Genomic DNA, 17,334 nt, shown 5'->3' on the forward strand with positions numbered 1-17,334 from the left:
TTCCAGCTTTTTTTAAGAGACATAAAATGTCACAGTCACTTTATTGGTATTAGGAAAACATCCGATTGATGCGATAAAGTTTTTTTTTTTTTAATTGGTTCTGTGGCTCTCGTGGTTCACATAGGAGCTTTCCTTTTCACTGTTTTGTTGTTGAATTAAATAAAGCAGAGCTGGATAGTCCCATTATTAAGTGGTATTGCTAATTATTGTAATGTTTGAAAACAGACAATATCTGACATCCGTGGTTGATGCTGTAAGAGATTTTATGATCAGTTTAGGCCTTTGCTATTTTGTAATTTTGCACCCTATTTGCATACCTGATCTACCAGCAGCATAGTCCTTTCTGGACTCAGTGGACTGTGACCAAGTTTGAATACCCTAACTAGAAATTTGTGACTTTGTCACAAGTTGTCCTTCAGCTTCATCTTTTGACTTTGCTAAGTCACCAGACATATGTTCATTGAATAGCGAATAAAGGAAACAAAAGGGTTAGGAAGGAGGTAGAGTTTCATCATTAGAGAAAAACACTACTGAAAAAGAAGCCTTTGCCATTGCTTACGGAGCAACACATCTAAAAACTAGGTTTCCTGTTCAAAGTTAGTTCAGTGTAGTTATTTGCAAGCATTTTCTGCAGTAAATATACTCCTATGTAAAAATAATCCTGGGGCAAAACATCTGTCATTCGTATTTTAGAGAATATCAGATCTAGAGTCTATCATGTAACTCAGGTTTTCACATACACTCCGGTTGAGAGCAGCTTACACTTGTTTAATTCATGTGCTTTCAATGACTGTTAGAAAGTTAATCAATATTTTAAACTAGTAATCTAGACTCTTTGACAGTATCTTATACTCTCAGGAAAGTGAGTGTTATAGGTCATTTCTGAGAGCTGAGCAAGCCTTTGTACAGCTGGAAGTTTAATTGGCTGACCCAAGTTGTGAATTCCACGGGCAGCTGGCTTTGCATAAATTCTTAAAATAAGAATTTAACACAGCCGAAGTAAGCAATTTTAGCGTATATATATCATTTTTTTTTCATGGAGAGAGAAAGCCCAGTTCCTATGATAGTGCTGCAAAACTACAGAAATATTATTATTCTCTGGGATATTTTACATAATTGCCATTGCATAAAATAAAATAATAACTTACACAATGGTATAATTTGTCAGGCTGATTTTCTCACTTTGTCATGAATTAGATATTTACTAAACTCTATTATGATTACATGGCTATAAGCCTGTGAGAGAAAAAAGAGTTAGTTTTAACTCAAGAACCCCTTTAATTATGGAATTTAGAGAGTTTGTGATTAACTTTAAATGGGATATTTACTGATTAACAAATTGCTATCAAGGTGCGAAATTATACTGACATCTAACAAATAGTTCAGGGATGCTAGACTCTATCAGCCAAGAAAAATGTCATTTGCTTAGAAAAGGTGTTTTTTCTTTTTTCTTTTTTTCCTTAGGGCCTCTGAATTTTCTACAAAGGGCTTGAGTGAAACATTTCTTCTACTAAGTTGAGAACACACTTTTAACGAAGGATCTCAAAGCAATTTGTATTTTATAAAACTATTATTAATTTATTAATCATTTGAGGCCATCTTCTTCTATAATGTGCTATAATGTAATAGCAAGGCTCGAGCGCTTTAATTGAAACATATGCTTGTTTCAAAGGCAGAGCAATCTTTCAAATGCTCACATTGTACTTCAGACATTTGTAATTCCCCTCCCTAGATGGCATCATCTTGACATTAATAACACTCATTTCCTTTTCTACTGAAGCTTACACATCATACTATAAATCCTGCAATGCAGAATACATGTGCTGAACTACAGACCATTTCAAACTTCTCTGTGAAATATCATTTATTTTAGAAGCAATGAGAAATCCTAAAGAAAAAAAAAAATCAGATTATGGGTTTGGTTTACTTTGGCAGTAGTAGGAATGTGAAATTTTTCTGCTAGGAGTCCTGGTATTTTTCCTCTTGGTCCCGGCCAGTAATACCGTACAAGTGGTATTTCCTTTTGGCTTTTGCTTTTCCTCCAGCGCCTGTGGGCTCCGTTAGAAAACCCAAAGCAATTATGGATATATATTGAATGCAACGCGTAAATTTACGCTGAAAACCAAACATTTAGTGGAAGAAGTGAATGGCGCTACATAGACGAGCGGGTGCAGGCAAAGCCCCCCCGAGCGCCGCTGCTGGGCGCCGGCCCCCGACCCGCGGGCCGCGCTCACGGGCCGCAGCCGCCGGGTCTGCGGGGCGGCCCGCGCTGCTCCCGCCCGCGCGGGGCGGAGCGGGAGCGGGAGGCGGCAACGTCACTTTCCGCGGCCCCGTGTTTACGTGGGGACGAAGATGGCGGCGCCGGCGGCCCCGCCACGGCGGCGCGCGGCGCCGTGAGGCGGGGTGGGCGCGTGCGCCGAGGGGGCGGGGCGGCGGCCGCGCCTCCGCCCGCCGGTAACGCTGCGCTCCGCTCTGCCCGCACAGGCGCCATGGAGGACGAGGAGCGGCTCAAGAAGCTGGAGGCCGGGAAAGCCAAGGTGCGGCGCGGCCGCGGCGGGTACGGGGCAGCGCGGCCGCCTGGGCGCGTCGGGGCTGGCGAGGGGCCGGGCGCGGCGGCTGCGAACAAAGCGGCAGGCGGAGGCGGCGCTTTGTGCTGCCCGCCCTGGGCCCGGCGCTGCGGCCCCGGCGGGTGCTGCGCACGGCGGCCTCGGGAGGGCTCCGCGGCCCCGGGAGGAGCCTCCGAGGCAGCGGCGCGGGTCCCGCCGTGGCCTTTTAAGCCGCAGCAGCTCCCTGGGACGAAATGCGCTAAAACCTCCCGGGAAGTTTGGGAAAACACCAGCTGGTGGCCAGTGTGGCGCTAATGCGGCCAGAGAGCATTAGGAGGCCGGCAGTTAGGGATGCTCCCGTGCCGGGCGGTGCCGTTAGCGGCCGTTTCCAAGCACGGCCGTAAGGAGCCGCGAGGGCAGCGGCTTCCGGGCCAGCCGCGCGTGGGGGTCCCTGCTCTAGCCCTCGTGCCCCGCCTTGGGGCTCGGTGGGTGTCCGGCCGCGAAGCCCCGCGCGTGGGGGCAGCCGGCGGGAGCCACCCGGCCCGAGAGCTCATCCCGCTTGGGTTTAAGAAGCCGCGGCGCGGTCGGTGCCGTAAGCCCGTTATCAGCGCTCCTCGTTAAATAAATGCGGTAAAAGTAGCGTTCTGACATCTGGTGTGGCTTTGGTCCCTCCAGCAAGCATTGCTTAGCAGGCAGAATTTGGAACCTTGTAAATCAGCCCTCATAAGGATACGAATCAGCCCTTCACAAAGATACAAATCTAACTTGGCAGGAGCCAGCAGCTCACATAGTGAAAAGAAGCAACAAAGAGAAAACTGCAAAATAGCAGTGTTGTCTAGCTTTTGTGATTTATAGAAAAGTAGGAATAGTTCAGCTGCGAAGTCCTGAAGAAGTGTTTTTGCTGTGTTACTCGTTCTTCTTGTAACTCTGCACGTGTTTCCATTTCTCTTGAGTGATCAAAAACAGCAATGAGAAACTCCTGTAGGTGTAACTGTACATAGAAAAAAACCCTGTTCCTAAATGCTCGGAGCAGAAACAATGCTTACACAGTGCTGGGCAGTGCTTTTAAAAGATACTAGAACAGATCAGGTACAGGTGGCAGTGTTGCATTCTTTTGCATCCGGGATGATTAATTCTTTTGACAAAAAAAAGAGGAAAAAAAAAAAAAGGTACACAAAGAAAAAGGTTGGGATAAATCTCTCATTGTTCCTGTGGCTTATAATATTGGCAATTTATAAGAGGGTATATATCTTTCTGCCCCAATGTGGCAATTATTGAGAAGTCAGTCTACAGCCAGGAGTCTAGCAGAAATGATGTGGCTTCTGTTTTGCTTTCAGAAAACATATACACATAAATATACAGATATATATGGGTGTATATATATATTTACTAATTTTGCTGCTCTTCAGGAACAATAATAACTGTTATCCTTCTAGTCTCTGTTATTAAAGCTTAACGATGATTTTCTTGAAGACTTTCTCATACCTTGCTTTTAAACATCCCTTGTGGTTTAAGTCATTATAACTTCCTAAATCTAGGTGAGTTTCATGGTAAGGAACTGTAAAAGCAATTTTGTTTTTTACATGTGAATGATGTGACTATTATTTTTTTTGTCCTGCAGAAACTAGATTATGGACTTCCAGTGACAACTCTCTTTGCTGAAAATAGAAAATAAGAAATTCTATTAGCTCAGAATGGAAGAGCAACTGCTCCTGCAGCCCCTTCTCTACTCCCACCCTGCTGTGGCAATATAAAAACAGTCCCTGTAGTGTGCTCAGTTTTCCGCCTAAAATTTCTTGGCTACAATGAGAAAGTGGTGCAAACCATAGTAGCAACCACCCTAAAAACTTTTCAACCTAATCTTTAGATATTCTTTAAATAAGAGCTGGAAAAACATATTAAAATATGAATTCTGCTAAAAGCAGGTATTGCTTTACTTCAGGGACATTGAAATAAGACATGATGTAAACTGTGGGATGGATGCTGGTAGTTGAGGGAAGCCACTAAGAAAGTCCGCTGGATGGTATGGAGGTGCTCAGTACGGTGCTACAGGATTTGTTATTTTAAATGGGACCTATGTTCTTGTTTTTCTATAAAAGTAGGTAGATAATTATTGCAAAATTTAAGTCTGTACAGTTTATGCAGAATTCATTTTCAGTTAAGCAATGCTTTGGTTGTTTTCTGGTCGTAAGTTCATGCAAAACCGAATTTCAAAGCTTTCCTACTTGAAATTATTTGTTATGGAACTTTGCTTATTTTTTGTTCTTGATGTCATGTTAAAATTCTGTCTCTCTACACACAACATGCATAGAGAAGTCTCTATCAAATGGATTTTATGCAATGGAAGGTTCTTTGAGTCTTTTTTAACTCGTTTTGGAAACGAGAAGCTGTATTGTATGTGTTATCTTGAGTGAATTAGGCTAAGTGTACATGCGCCTGTTGCTAAGTGTACACTCATGAGCCTTCTCCAGTAAGCCATTAAAAAAATGAAATACAAAACTCTTAATGGAGCTTCACCAGTGTTCATGTAGATTTGCTGACCTCCTCCTTTCTAAGGTTGCAACAAATCTTTGTTAGGAAACAGTAGCAACTTGGGTTGCTATGTTCGTTGTTTAAAATCCCACAAAAGCAAGCGATGCACAAAAGTTATGCAGTAAGTTTCATGCTTCCTTTTCCAGGCCTGTAATCATTCATTTTCCTTGCCGCAAGATGACTCTGCTGCATATTAGACTTTCCTCTGTAGATACATTTTCCTGACTCGCTAAAATAGTCTCCCATCATCCAAGCCAAGAGATTTTGTCTTACATCTGAAACTGTTTACGTTGGAGAAGCCAGGTATCGATCAGGATGCTGAGAAGGGGTTTGCCAGAGCAACTAGTTAGTGGAAACTGTGTGGACTGTGATAGAAGTTGAAAGTGAGATGTGTGCCAGAAAGGGAAAGATTAGATATATATACTGTAAAGTTGCTCAGTGGCCAAAACCAAATTGAAATTATAAACCAGTCTGCTATATTATGTGCCTTACTTAGGAGATTCTAGAGTATTGTTGCAGGCTGAAGATAGCCCTGGCTCTCCTGACCTTACAAAAGGTGAAGCTACATGATTGCTGAAGGTCTTGGTGTGATACTTCAAAACACACACAGTACCTGTGCATGTGTGTGTATCAGTTTGCTTGGAAATCTCAGATCTAACATTAAAGTGGATGATATTTATGGTAATAACATATTTTCTTACCAGGATTTTGCACTATTGTGTGCAACTTTCAAAGTAATGTGGAGTCCTTGATAGCTCCAGAATGAAAGCGGCAGGGACTTGCATGTCCTTGTGAGAAAATGGCCAAGACTATTTTGGCAAAACTTTTGAAAAGTCCTTAAATGTTTTAGTTTTATTTTGTATACGTGCAAAGGCAGGCGTTCTTGCTGTTTTATAGAGGAGCTCTTGTCATATGCTTCTTTGGAAATCTAATTTTTGATTGTACGTCTGAGGGGCAGAGACACTTCACAATTTACTGTGTAAATTCTCCTCAGTTTCAGGTTGATCCAGGACTTAAGGTCTAATGCTAGAAGTAGCTTTATTTCACGTTCTGAATTTTGAAGTCTGTGTTTGTAATATGTTCTTGCTGCTGCATTCAAGAAAACCATAAGAACATTATGAAAATAAAGAGCTGTCTGGACTAGCTAAACAGTTGAACGCAGAGAAAGCAGTGTAAAAGCTTTTGATCTCTACCAGAGAATCACTGAGCAGACAGAACAAGAAAGTTGTAGTGTTTTTGTTTGTTTTTTTTGTTTTGTGAAACTCAGGTATCACTCGGTAAACAAGTAGTACAGGTCATATAGCTAATTTGATAAGATGCTTTCAGAATTTGATTGGTAAAAAGGAATAATTACATATTTTATCTTTTGGTCATGCATATGCATATTTCTGGTGGCTGAAGATAAGAGTGAGATAGTATAACTAAAATAACATTCCCTATTAATCTGAGAATGCTTTCTAGTTGCATGCTTACATCTTACTTTATTGGAGGGGTGAAAAAGATTTTACCTCCTCATTTGAGCTCATCAGACAGAGAAATTTCAGATCTTTTAGACAAAGCTGATGATCAGCTTTTAATTTAAAAGACTGAAGCAAAGCATGGGATAATTATGTTCCATGGTAATTAAATGTCTAATTTAACATGGCCAGCATCATTTAAAACATAAAGGGTGTGTTTTATAAACACAGTTTAAGATCCTCTGTAATCTACCTGAAGAAGAAATAGAAAATAGATATTTCAGTGGCTATTTATAGTGTTTAGTCATAGAGGAAAATAATAAATTAAAACTTTAGACTTCACTAAATAGCTAGATGATAAACATGTCTTATTTTGCTTTCAGGTACAGACTACTAATTTTGCATATCTTCTGTCTGCCTCCAGTAACTTGATAAAAAGTAGTTAAGCAGAACTCTGAAACATGAATTGCATTTTCAGACTATGATTTCTTATTTAGCTTTTCTTTTCAAATAAGAAATCATATTCAACTGTATCATCGAATGCCCGTTTCATCATAAAGTCCCACTCCTTACCAATACTCTGCATAAACTACGGAGGAGGAGAACTGCGTGACCTAGAAGTTCGTGGAATGCGAATATGAGTATCTGAAGACGATATGTGTGTATATTACTAGACAAGACAGGAAGAAATTTCAGGGGGATGTAGGCTAACTTAAAAAGAGTCTCCTAGAAAGATATGGGTGAGCTTTAGCTGGACAGATGTGAATCAAAACTGTCTAATCTGTTTATAAAGAAGAGTGCAGCAAAACTGTGAAAAACACTGCAAGAATGAGTTGGACTTACGGGTGGGGGAACCCTTTTTCTTGCACATGAAGATCTTCACTAACCTGCAGTAAACTGCTAAGCATTCCTCCTCTGTGTTGTTATGCTGCTTTTTCTCCTAAATGTTTTTGCACTTGTGCCTTTTTGCTCCTGTTCCTCTAGGGGCTTCAGTCGTCTTGATCTTCCTTGCACTACTGTCAGTTCTGAATACAAAGAGTAAAAGGTATGCAAGAATTGCGTGTGTGTATTTTCATTATAAGTCCAAGAATTACTTTTTTTTTAATCTCACAGAGAAATCAGATATAAGGACTGAACCTGGAGAGAAATGTGTTGTTTTAAAACGCTTGAGAAAAAGCAGACAGGTAGAAGCAAAAGAGGAACAATAAGTAAGGGACTTGCTTCGATTCCTGATTGGGGTGTTTCTTCTCACCCAAAACAGTAAATATCTTTGCACTTTTTATCTTCAACGGAGATTTATATCCATTTAAGATTTTAATGTATTTTATCTACAGAATTTATTGCTACAGGATGATATATAACTGTGAAATCGCCTACAGAGCACATTCTATTTATAGTAAAAGAAAAATCTGCATGGGTAACCTAATGACCTAATGATTGAAATTTTTAATAGGACTTTGATGTTCTTTTGAGAATAAAAGTGCTCTTAGTGTTTTCTTAGCGTTCTTTTTTTTTTTCCCTAAAACAAAAATACCTCCAAACCTGTGTGTTTTTTTTCTTTTTTTTCTTTCTTTTTTTCTTTTTTTTCCTCAAGTTGCTTCTAGACTTTATTTGGTCCTGGAAGAAACGGTACTTTAAATTCTGGATTCATCTGTCTTTAGCAGCTAGTATCGCTAGCAGTCTTTCAAGTACATTCTCCGTTCTCTTCTGTCTGATGGTTTTGATCTCCTATCCCCGTGTTCCAGAGATCTATTCTTGCTTTTGATAAGAGGATTAATAATTTGTTTGAAAAACTATTGCAAATGCATCTTTTTCAATTCAAGACTCTAAATTAGCTGACTACCTTACATTGCTGATGTGAGGTAGAATGAGTTTGGTTTAGTTCTTGTCCTTTTCTGAGAATGCAGATAAGTATCACTTTGAAATAACCTTTGTTCTGCACAGAGTTGGGGAAAAAAATTGTTCCTTGGTGCAGGATGTCTAGTGAATTTGCCCTCGTTTTTTTTCTTTTTTCAAAAAGGGGAGAAATAGGACAGCACAGAGTTCTTAACACTCTGAAAGCCAGAAATTACATTATAAAGGTGGAGCACGTTATATTTTCTTTACTATTTGCTATTTACTATTATTTCATGTGTAAAGAGTAGGAATTATAGAGAAGAAAGCATAAAATAGCGCTCAACTTACATTCAAGACATTAATTTCAGCAAAATTGTCTTTCCTGTTTTTATAGTCTGCTTTCTTAACCATTTATTTTCTTAGTGTGGGTGTCACAATAATAAGGCGTCTAATAACAGCTTTTCTTCAGCTGAAACAGTATCTAGACAATTTTTTAAAATACTGTTGGAAAATAAGCATGATCACCACCATAATTTGTTTTTCCCATGTGATTTCAGTGAATCTGATAGTGTATTTGATTTTCTAAAGAAAATAAATTGGGGAGGAGTTACCAAAACTCCTGTATTTTTTTACACCTAAAATATCCTTAGAAGTCTGGGCCTTTAATTAGTTGTCTGGACAGACATCAGCTGAGGAGTAAATGTTTGCTATAGCATCCTGTCCTTTGAAATAGTGAAATAGCTGAGAAAATTGCTGACAAAAGCAGAAACACTGCAGAAATAGGACCAAGTTTGTTATCCTATCTTTGATATAAGATTATGTGATAATAGTACAATTACTTGGAACCCTTTATTCAGCAGTTGAAAGTTGCTTTAACTCTGCCCCATAGCTAGGAATTTCAATATATTTTTCCTTTGCTTCTAAATCATATAGTTACAGGTACCACCTAATGCCATACTTCGAATTCCCAAAGATAAATGAACCATGGTTCCATAAAATGCATCTAAAAAACAGAAAGCAAATTGATCTGGAAACTTATCATGATCAGACACTTTGCTGTATACTGACTGCCAAGTGCTGGTGTGCTGTTTTTGTTGGTGATTCTTCTTTTCCTGATTCTCAGAAGAAACCTTAGTCTTCATTTTCACATGACTTTTCTAGGAAGAGAGCACTTTACAGTATCATCGATCTTTATTACAAGCAGTGGAGAAAGCACACAAGCGTTCATGAAAATTTTAAGATCTCTTAGAATTTTTTGCTTCTAAGAAGTATTCAGTCTCTTTTTCCTGCTTTTTCCTCTTAGAAAAAGAAACCCCACAAGCTTCTGAAGAGAAGAAACACAGAAATTATCAGCTGAAAAAATGAATATGACAATCTAGAAACAAGATACCAAGCTTAGGAAAGTAGGGGAAATGACCACAGAGTGGCTGTAATAATGCTAAGACATTACACCATCATTTTAAAAAGGAAAATGAAAGGAGGGGATAGTCTCCTGGGAGCATGCTTCTAAATCTTGATATGTGGAGAAATACAAGACTTCACAATTAGAGCTAATAATTTTGAAAAGTTTGTGTTCTCGGCAGAACTTACGGTGGAAGATGCATTTGATGAAGACTAATCTGTCCTGGCTAATTACTGTGTGTCCAACACTGCAATCCTGACAAAAAAGCCAAGAAAAAATGCTGGAATTAAGGACTCAGAGTAGGTGGGATTCTGAGGCTGTTTCTGTACAAATAATAACTAAATGTTACAGAAAATATGCAGATTAAATTGCAGAAGAGCCTACACATATTTTGACTCTCTGCTAGGAACTGAATTAACAGAAATGGTTGTTGCTTGAATTAGACTTGATTTCATTTTTCAATAATTTTTTTAGTTGTCCTCAGACTTATGCTTCTCAGGGGTGGCAGGGTGGAACACCAAAAAACTTGCCTGTGACCCCAAAGCAACAAGGAGAAAAATGCTTAAATTCGCATATGTTGCCGAAGTCAGGTAGCTGACCATCCATTGAAAATGTGTATTTTATTTTAAAAGATCTATAGGATAAATACCTTCTCTCTGTTTCTCTGGATACATTTAATGGTATATTGCAATAGCCAGCACAGTCAGCTTTTTTTTTTTTTTTTTAAAGACAAAATCCACCAAAAAAAGTCTGAAATTCTGTAATACCAGTGCTTTTGTGAGCCTGTTTCTTTTCTCTAATAATTCATCATCACTTAAAAATAATATAAGCCTGTCCAAATAACACAAGCCTGTCAAGCCTTGTACACTGAGCATAAAATTCAGGCAGCATGCTGTTTTCCCTGTATGTCTGGTCTGCTCCTCATACAGCTTTCTCACAGACACGCTGAGTTTGATGTCTTCGTTCTCACTCTGTCCATTCAGTGCCAGACATGCTACATGGTATGAATTCATTTAAAAATTAGATAAAATGGGGGGAAAAAAATGACAAGGCACAGCTTGGTTTAGCTTGTTTTAGAGTACCTTTGTAGTTTATAGAAAACAAAGCACATTTCAAAAATCATTTTTTAATCAAATGAAGATTCAAGTTTTTATTTAGTTGCATCCAATGTAAGAGCACTGAAGCAGCCAGAACTTCTTCCAATAATTAATTTAAAATGTATGTAAATTCTCCAGGCTGCTTTGGAAATCTCAACACTAATGTTTGTGAAATGATTGCCTTTGATAACTGGGTGGGTCCCATCACATTACTTGTGTTTGTTATCAAGGAGTGGCGCTTATTCCCTGCTTAGCCTGAACTGCATTTAAGCTGTTGAGCTGTAGCTGGGAAGCTGTTGGTCTTGTTGCCAGGGATGTAACCTCAAATTCTATAATGATCCATGTCACTTGTCAGCTTGAGAAAACTGATAATCTTCTGGTGTTTTTTTAATAAAGTCTGTGTTTAGTCTGTTAATTCTAAAAGTGCCTTTTTTTTCTTTCTGATTTCTTTGTTAATGAGAAATGTAAATGTTAGCAAAACTGTACAGATCAATCTGCCTTTCAAATTAGCTTGCTCAGTTTTTGCTTCTTAAGTATCTCTGAAATAGATACTGAAGTTTATACATTTCTTTGTAAGAGGAAACAGTGTAAAATGGAAAAAGCCCCAGAAGTATCCCATGTAAATACAACTAAAATGGCCTGTACCTGCGTAAAGCTTTTGCTTTTCTTTGTGCGTGTGTGTGTGTGTGTGTGTGTGTGTGTGTGTGTGTGTGTGTGTGTGTTAGGAGGAAGAAGTTAAATTAACAGGACAAAGGGTAACAGGTAGTAAGTAGAGACTCAGGAAGCAATTTGGTAGCGCTTTTTTCCCAACATCCAAAGAATGTGCTCTTATACTTTTCAACAAAATTTCAGCTGATTCTTTCCACTTTTAGTCTATGCATTAATGCTGTAGTGCTGGAGAAAAGCTAAATGTGCCCTGCTGTAAATGTGGGGAGTCCTGATCAGAAAAACAAAACATGCAGAATGAAGCCTCTTCTTGCAGCACCAGCACAAAGCAGAAATGGTAGATGCTCCTGCCTTTAAGTGTTCTTGCTTCTAGCACCACAGAGAGGGTTGCACGGACAGAACCTCATAAGATTTAGACTTAGAATTTGCAGTTTTTAATTCACAGTGTGTTATATAGGAGTGGACTGTTTTGAGCTGGACTGGAGTATTGATTTGAATCCTACAAGGAACATTTCCTAAACTACAGTTGTTTGTGCAAAGTGGTCAGATTGCTCCCTCCACCCCAGGATAATGCACCATAACCAAGGCTGCAGTCATCAGTAAGACCTTGGATCTTACCAGGGAGTCTCAAAAGACTGGAAGAGCCACTTAAAGGAACTAGACTTGTCTAAATGAGTTGTAATTTAGTCTAAATTCAGTATTAAGCTCTAGGGGAAAAAAAACAGGTAATAGGAGAAAATCTTTAGGTAAGTAGGGCTGACTCAGGCAGAACTTCTTGCTAGCAATGAGCGTAGAGTAGATTTTTGACACCAACATGATCTTACAAGCCAGCTAAGAGCGTAGTCTAGATATAATCATCATTCCATGGTTATAACTAAGTGAAATACAGTTCTTTGAATTATTTTTGATTTTATGGCTTAGGCTCAAAGTAGATTGTCTTTAAGGAGAATCTTTCAGTGAATATTTTCCTTGATAGCCTGGAGAGTGGAAAGAATGCACAGCTCTATGGAGGCAGAACCAAGGAAATGTTCGCAACAGGCTCAGAATTCAATATCTGGTGACAAAAGGATGTGGGAAAGATGCTCAAGACCTTCCTTGCTTCATTTTTACTGATAAGAACTGTCCTCAGGGTTCCCAGGTACTTGTGTCTGAGGTGGAAGTGTGAAATGAAAATCAGAAATTGTGTCAGTCTCTCCATTCTCTCCAGAATATGTATTTGGGTATTGCCTCCAAGTGCCCCTTTGCAAGGCAGAGAATACTATTTTCGTTTGGCTTAAAATATCCTTGCAACTGGATCTGTGTGGGGAAAATAGATGAGATATTTTATCAAGAACATACTGAAATTATTGTATAGAATGCTCTAAAACAGATGAAAATAAATATATTCTGATGATTTTTCCACAGTTGAGAATATAAACATAATGATGTTCTGCATATGGTTTTGTACAGAATTGCATCCAAAACAAAATATGACTTAATTTAGTAGTACCCCAAAATGTAATCCAGCGTAAGTAACTTATTTTTAGGATAGTACTGCTAGAAACCTGAGAGTTGTTACTTTCCTTCACGAAAGCTGTATGCAGTGTGAAATCAGCTTGAAAAGATAACGCTTCCCAAAACCGTCCAATGCATTAAGCACTCCGGACAGCCAGCAGGTAGAAGGCGTCGGTGCTGCACGCGCGGGCTCGCCGCGAGCCCCGGGCACCTGCTCCTTGGCGAAGCTCCCGCGCTGCGAGGGGCCTCCAACGGGCAAGCGCAGCTGGCCCGGCCTTTGTGCCGCGGCTAGAGGCAACGCAGTAATATCATAGTCTAAACTGCACTGTGGAAACACCATGGGTTAACCTCTCCCGATGGCTTCTGGGTTTCACTGCTGAGTTCGTAACATGGGACTTTGGGACTCAACCGCTTTTGTATTTTGTTAATATTATTAACACAAGGGTTTCTGTCTCCAGCTTTTGAGTAACTTTCAACATTGGCTTTTCAGTAATTTGCTTTTAAAGAATTAACATTACTTTCTGATAATAGTAACTTTATAAAGTAACACCTACAAAAATTAATTAGCTCTGACAATATCAGGCCTTTCTCTTACTAGTAATGGAGAATGTTCTACCACTAACTGAGAAATGACTGTTTTGGTGGTACGTCCCAAAGTATTTGGGACTGTTCTAGCCTGGATTTCAAAGGCAGTTTAGCAAAACCCTCTGAACCTTTTGAAGGATAAGGAAGTTCAGTACGCTATATAACATTGCATTTTTTTGCCCATAATCCTAGGCAAAGTGAAGACTGAACTATTTTCTGGGATGTAAATTCGTAATATCCATTGCAGTGCATCTTGGCAGTCTGCCAGCGTTTATAGCAGAGGCTTGGAAAATTGTTTTTTTTAAATTGTTTGTTTGTTTTCCCTTCAGTAGAAACAGTGATAAGAAAATGAAGATTGTCTATAGGAGCCTTCTGCTCGTACATTTATCTAATCGATGTAAAGACAGTGTACAGCTCTCGCTGAAGTTAGCTATATATAAAAGGCTTTAGGGCTCCATTAAGTTTAAACATAGCTTTCGCTTTGTTAGATGAAACCAGGTCTGTCATTGATGAATGATTACCTGGTGGTTAGGAAGGATTTGAGTACAAGAGGGTTCAGTATTAGATCTCAGAATAAGTTAACTTTTAGCATAAGAAAACTAATTTGCTTCTTTCTGTCTGCTATTGCAGTGGGTTAGATTCAAGTTTAAAGCCATTTGGGTGCAGTCATTTTTTTGCTGCCTTAACAGTGAGGGTGACAGAGCACTGGAACAGGCTGCCCAGAGAGGTTGTGGAGTCTCCTTCTCTGGAGATCTTCAAAACCCGTTTGGACGCAGTCCTGTGCCACGTGCTCTAGGTGTCCCTGCGTATGCAGGGGGGTTGGACTAGATGATCTCTAGAGGTCCCTTCCAACCCTAAGCATTCTATGATTCTATGATTCTATGATTCCTCAGCTTACCTTGCAGGAAAGTTTGCAGTGTGAAGAAACAAAGTTTTAGCAACAGTTTGGATGACTATACTATTTCATCATACTGTTTTCATTAGCATGACTTTTCCTATTCTGGAAGATGCGTCTCTTGACTTTATTCTTTTTTGAGGCTGAAATATATTTGAATTAATATGCTAAGCTACTGAATCACAGCTGTTTTATGAAAATAAATGGTTACCATGGAAGAAGAATGCCAAGGGATTAAGTAAGTCTCCAGCAGCTGATTTCTGTGTTAGGTAAGGAACAGGTGCTAAGCCAGATGCTTTTGGAAGGAAATGAATGACCCAGCGAATGCTCAGACTGCTGCTAATTGTGTTGATGTTGCAGGAGGGGGCGAACTCATGTCCTCACAAGTGCCTCTGATGCTTTGCAAAAGTTCAGCTCCTGAGTAGCTGAAGGATTTGATGTCTCCACGAGGTCACCAGCTTGTACCATACAGGACAACAAGTCTCTTTTTGGTGCCCAAGAGCCTGTGACTGCCTTAGCTTTTTTGTTTATCCTCCTTCTTATCATAACTGGTGTTCACGTATGCGGTTTGCTTAACTAATTCATTTTGAGCACTCCATGGAGCACTGTTCTGTAGATGAGAGGGAGTAAAATTAATCCCTCTTGTAATTTGTTTGACTGTACTGTTTTTCATACGAGTCAGCTGTGATAAGTGTAATGCCTAGTATTAAAATTTTGTGGAACTAAGCATAGTACTGAGAGAAAAAAAATACAAAATTGGAAGCTAATACTTAATTGCTTATATAACATATGGGGAATAATTCTCATTTGCCACCTGTTCTGGGTACTGTATCAGCTGTTTACTAGCAGAAGACAGACAGTTTCACAAGGCCAATTTCACTGAGAGCCTAATCGAAAAAGGTATTTAAAATCTCACCTGAATTTGAGCTGTACAGCCTTACGAAAAAGTGCCAGTGCTGACGCTCACTTTAGAGCTCATCTCTATGAAAGGGTGTACTAATTATGCTTTGCAATCTAAGGCTTTTTCTGTCAAGTATATTTTGTAGTAATTAGCCCAGCAGCCAAAAGGGACCTTTGCCAAGTTCCAGAGGTTGGTTTTACATTTGCCTTCCTGTGCTTCAGTGTATTGTAGATAAGCTTTGCATAGGCCACTAGGTGGTACAGAGCAGTCTAGTTTGCATCCTTTCGGCCTCATGGGTAGTGCAGCTGATGTCATCCACCACATGCCAGAAGTGGCTCCGTTTTATTAGGTATCCCTGAGTGCTGGCGTAATAGCAGGGGGGAAAATGATGCTGAAATTTGACAGCTTTTCATGGAAACCAGGCACCACCATCTTGTTGTTTATCTAAGATGTAACAGCTACATCTTAGAGGGCTCTTAGAGGGCTCAAAGCTTTTATTTTTGCTTTTCTGTGTCACAGCACTATCACCTACTATTCAGCTGTTAGGACAAATAATTTTATGTCTCAAGTTAAACAGCCAAAAATCAAATTATCTCTTTTCCTCCCTGTCTTTTGGTTCTGTCAGCAAAATATATCACATTCTGTGTTTTTATTCATTAGAAAAGTGATACTAAAATCCTCTTTTGGGTTCCATGTACACTTAAAACAGTGAGCACTTTAGGTGAGGCATAAACATGGCCAAGATTGTATTGCTCAGGGCAGCGATCCCTATGTGAAGGTGCCCAAAGCAAAGAAAATCTTATGACTCTATTATTAAAAACAAGTGGTTTAGCAAAGTAACCAATAACACTCACCTTTTCTAATCTTTTTTGCTTGTTCTTTTATATTATTAAAATGTATTTGACATTTCTTTGTCTCCCTTATTAGAGTTTGTTTGACCAGGTTTTAGCTCTGCTTTGGAGTTCCCTGGCTTTGGCAAATGGGAAAATTTTAGAATGCCTGAGTGAGAAAAGGTGAAAAAAAAAAACTTTTCCTTTGAGGACTGGAAGATTTTCTTCAACACATTTGCTAATCCACTTGTTAGCATTATGGTAACTCCTCCTTCCTCGCCCTTCCTTCAGAATGTGTGTCAGAAAGTTGTAGGACCCTGGAGGGCGGCTTTGTCCCCGTGCCGCTGTTTTTTCACCCTGTCTGAAGCAAGTTCTGGAGTGCATTATTTTTATTAAAATCTGAGTTATGAGTAAACCTACTGGAAGGAGAGGAAGTCCATTTCTGTGACTGTGTAGCCCTCAAATCCCATGGGCCTGCCCGCCTTTACGGAGCTGTAGAAGCTCCCCGTGAGCAAGTGAACTGGGGACAGAAGCTCAGGCTGGAACTCGCCCTCAGGGCCTTCCTCTGTTAATGCAGGGCAGCAGCTCTGCTGAAATGGGCTCCTTTGGCTTCAGTGCCCGAAGGGCTTCTTGCTTATCTGATCTGTTTCTCCTGCAGAACAGCATGAAAAAGCTTTTCATTTTCCTCTCATTTTTGTCAATGGCAGCTTGGCCTTATCCATTCTATTTTTTTGTTTGTTTGCTTTTCATCTATTTTGGGGAAGTAAGGTGCCAGTGTGGATCGAATGCTTTTTTCACCCTGCATATCTGTTGTAGCAGTTCTACAGCATTCAATATGAGAGTGATTTAAAAAAATGGGTAGGAACATGATAAAAACGTGCATAGAAGTAGGTTCACTAAGAGCGAAGAGCAATTGGGCATTTTTTAATTGTTAATTTGAGTCATTGTTTTTCCTGTAACAGTAAAGTATTGAAATGATCTCAGTGTGCTTGTCTGGATCCTTGTAACCTAAGAGTATTTTCAATACACTTAAATTTCATTGTCTATCCAGGAAAAAAGAACCGCTCTAATAAACTTAGCCGTTCCTAAGTCT

General features: G+C 39.6%; 1 protein-coding gene across 1 annotated transcript in view; it reads left to right on the forward strand.

Annotated features, from left to right (window-relative positions):
- Positions 1-2,464: 2,464 nt before the first annotated feature.
- AKAP9 (A-kinase anchoring protein 9) overlaps positions 2,465-17,334 on the forward strand; it is a 100,768-nt gene continuing 85,898 nt past the window's right edge. The window contains 1 exon segment of the mRNA XM_088533569.1: positions 2,465-2,537. Coding sequence (XP_088389695.1) covers positions 2,490-2,537 — 48 coding nt within the window. The 5' untranslated portion in view covers positions 2,465-2,489.

The sequence above is a fragment of the Tinamus guttatus genome, unplaced genomic scaffold, assembly GCF_059628265.1.
Source record: "Tinamus guttatus ecotype Peru unplaced genomic scaffold, ASM5962826v1 Tinamus_guttatus_pri_ptg000509l, whole genome shotgun sequence".
Classification (NCBI taxonomy): domain Eukaryota; kingdom Metazoa; phylum Chordata; class Aves; order Tinamiformes; family Tinamidae; genus Tinamus; species Tinamus guttatus.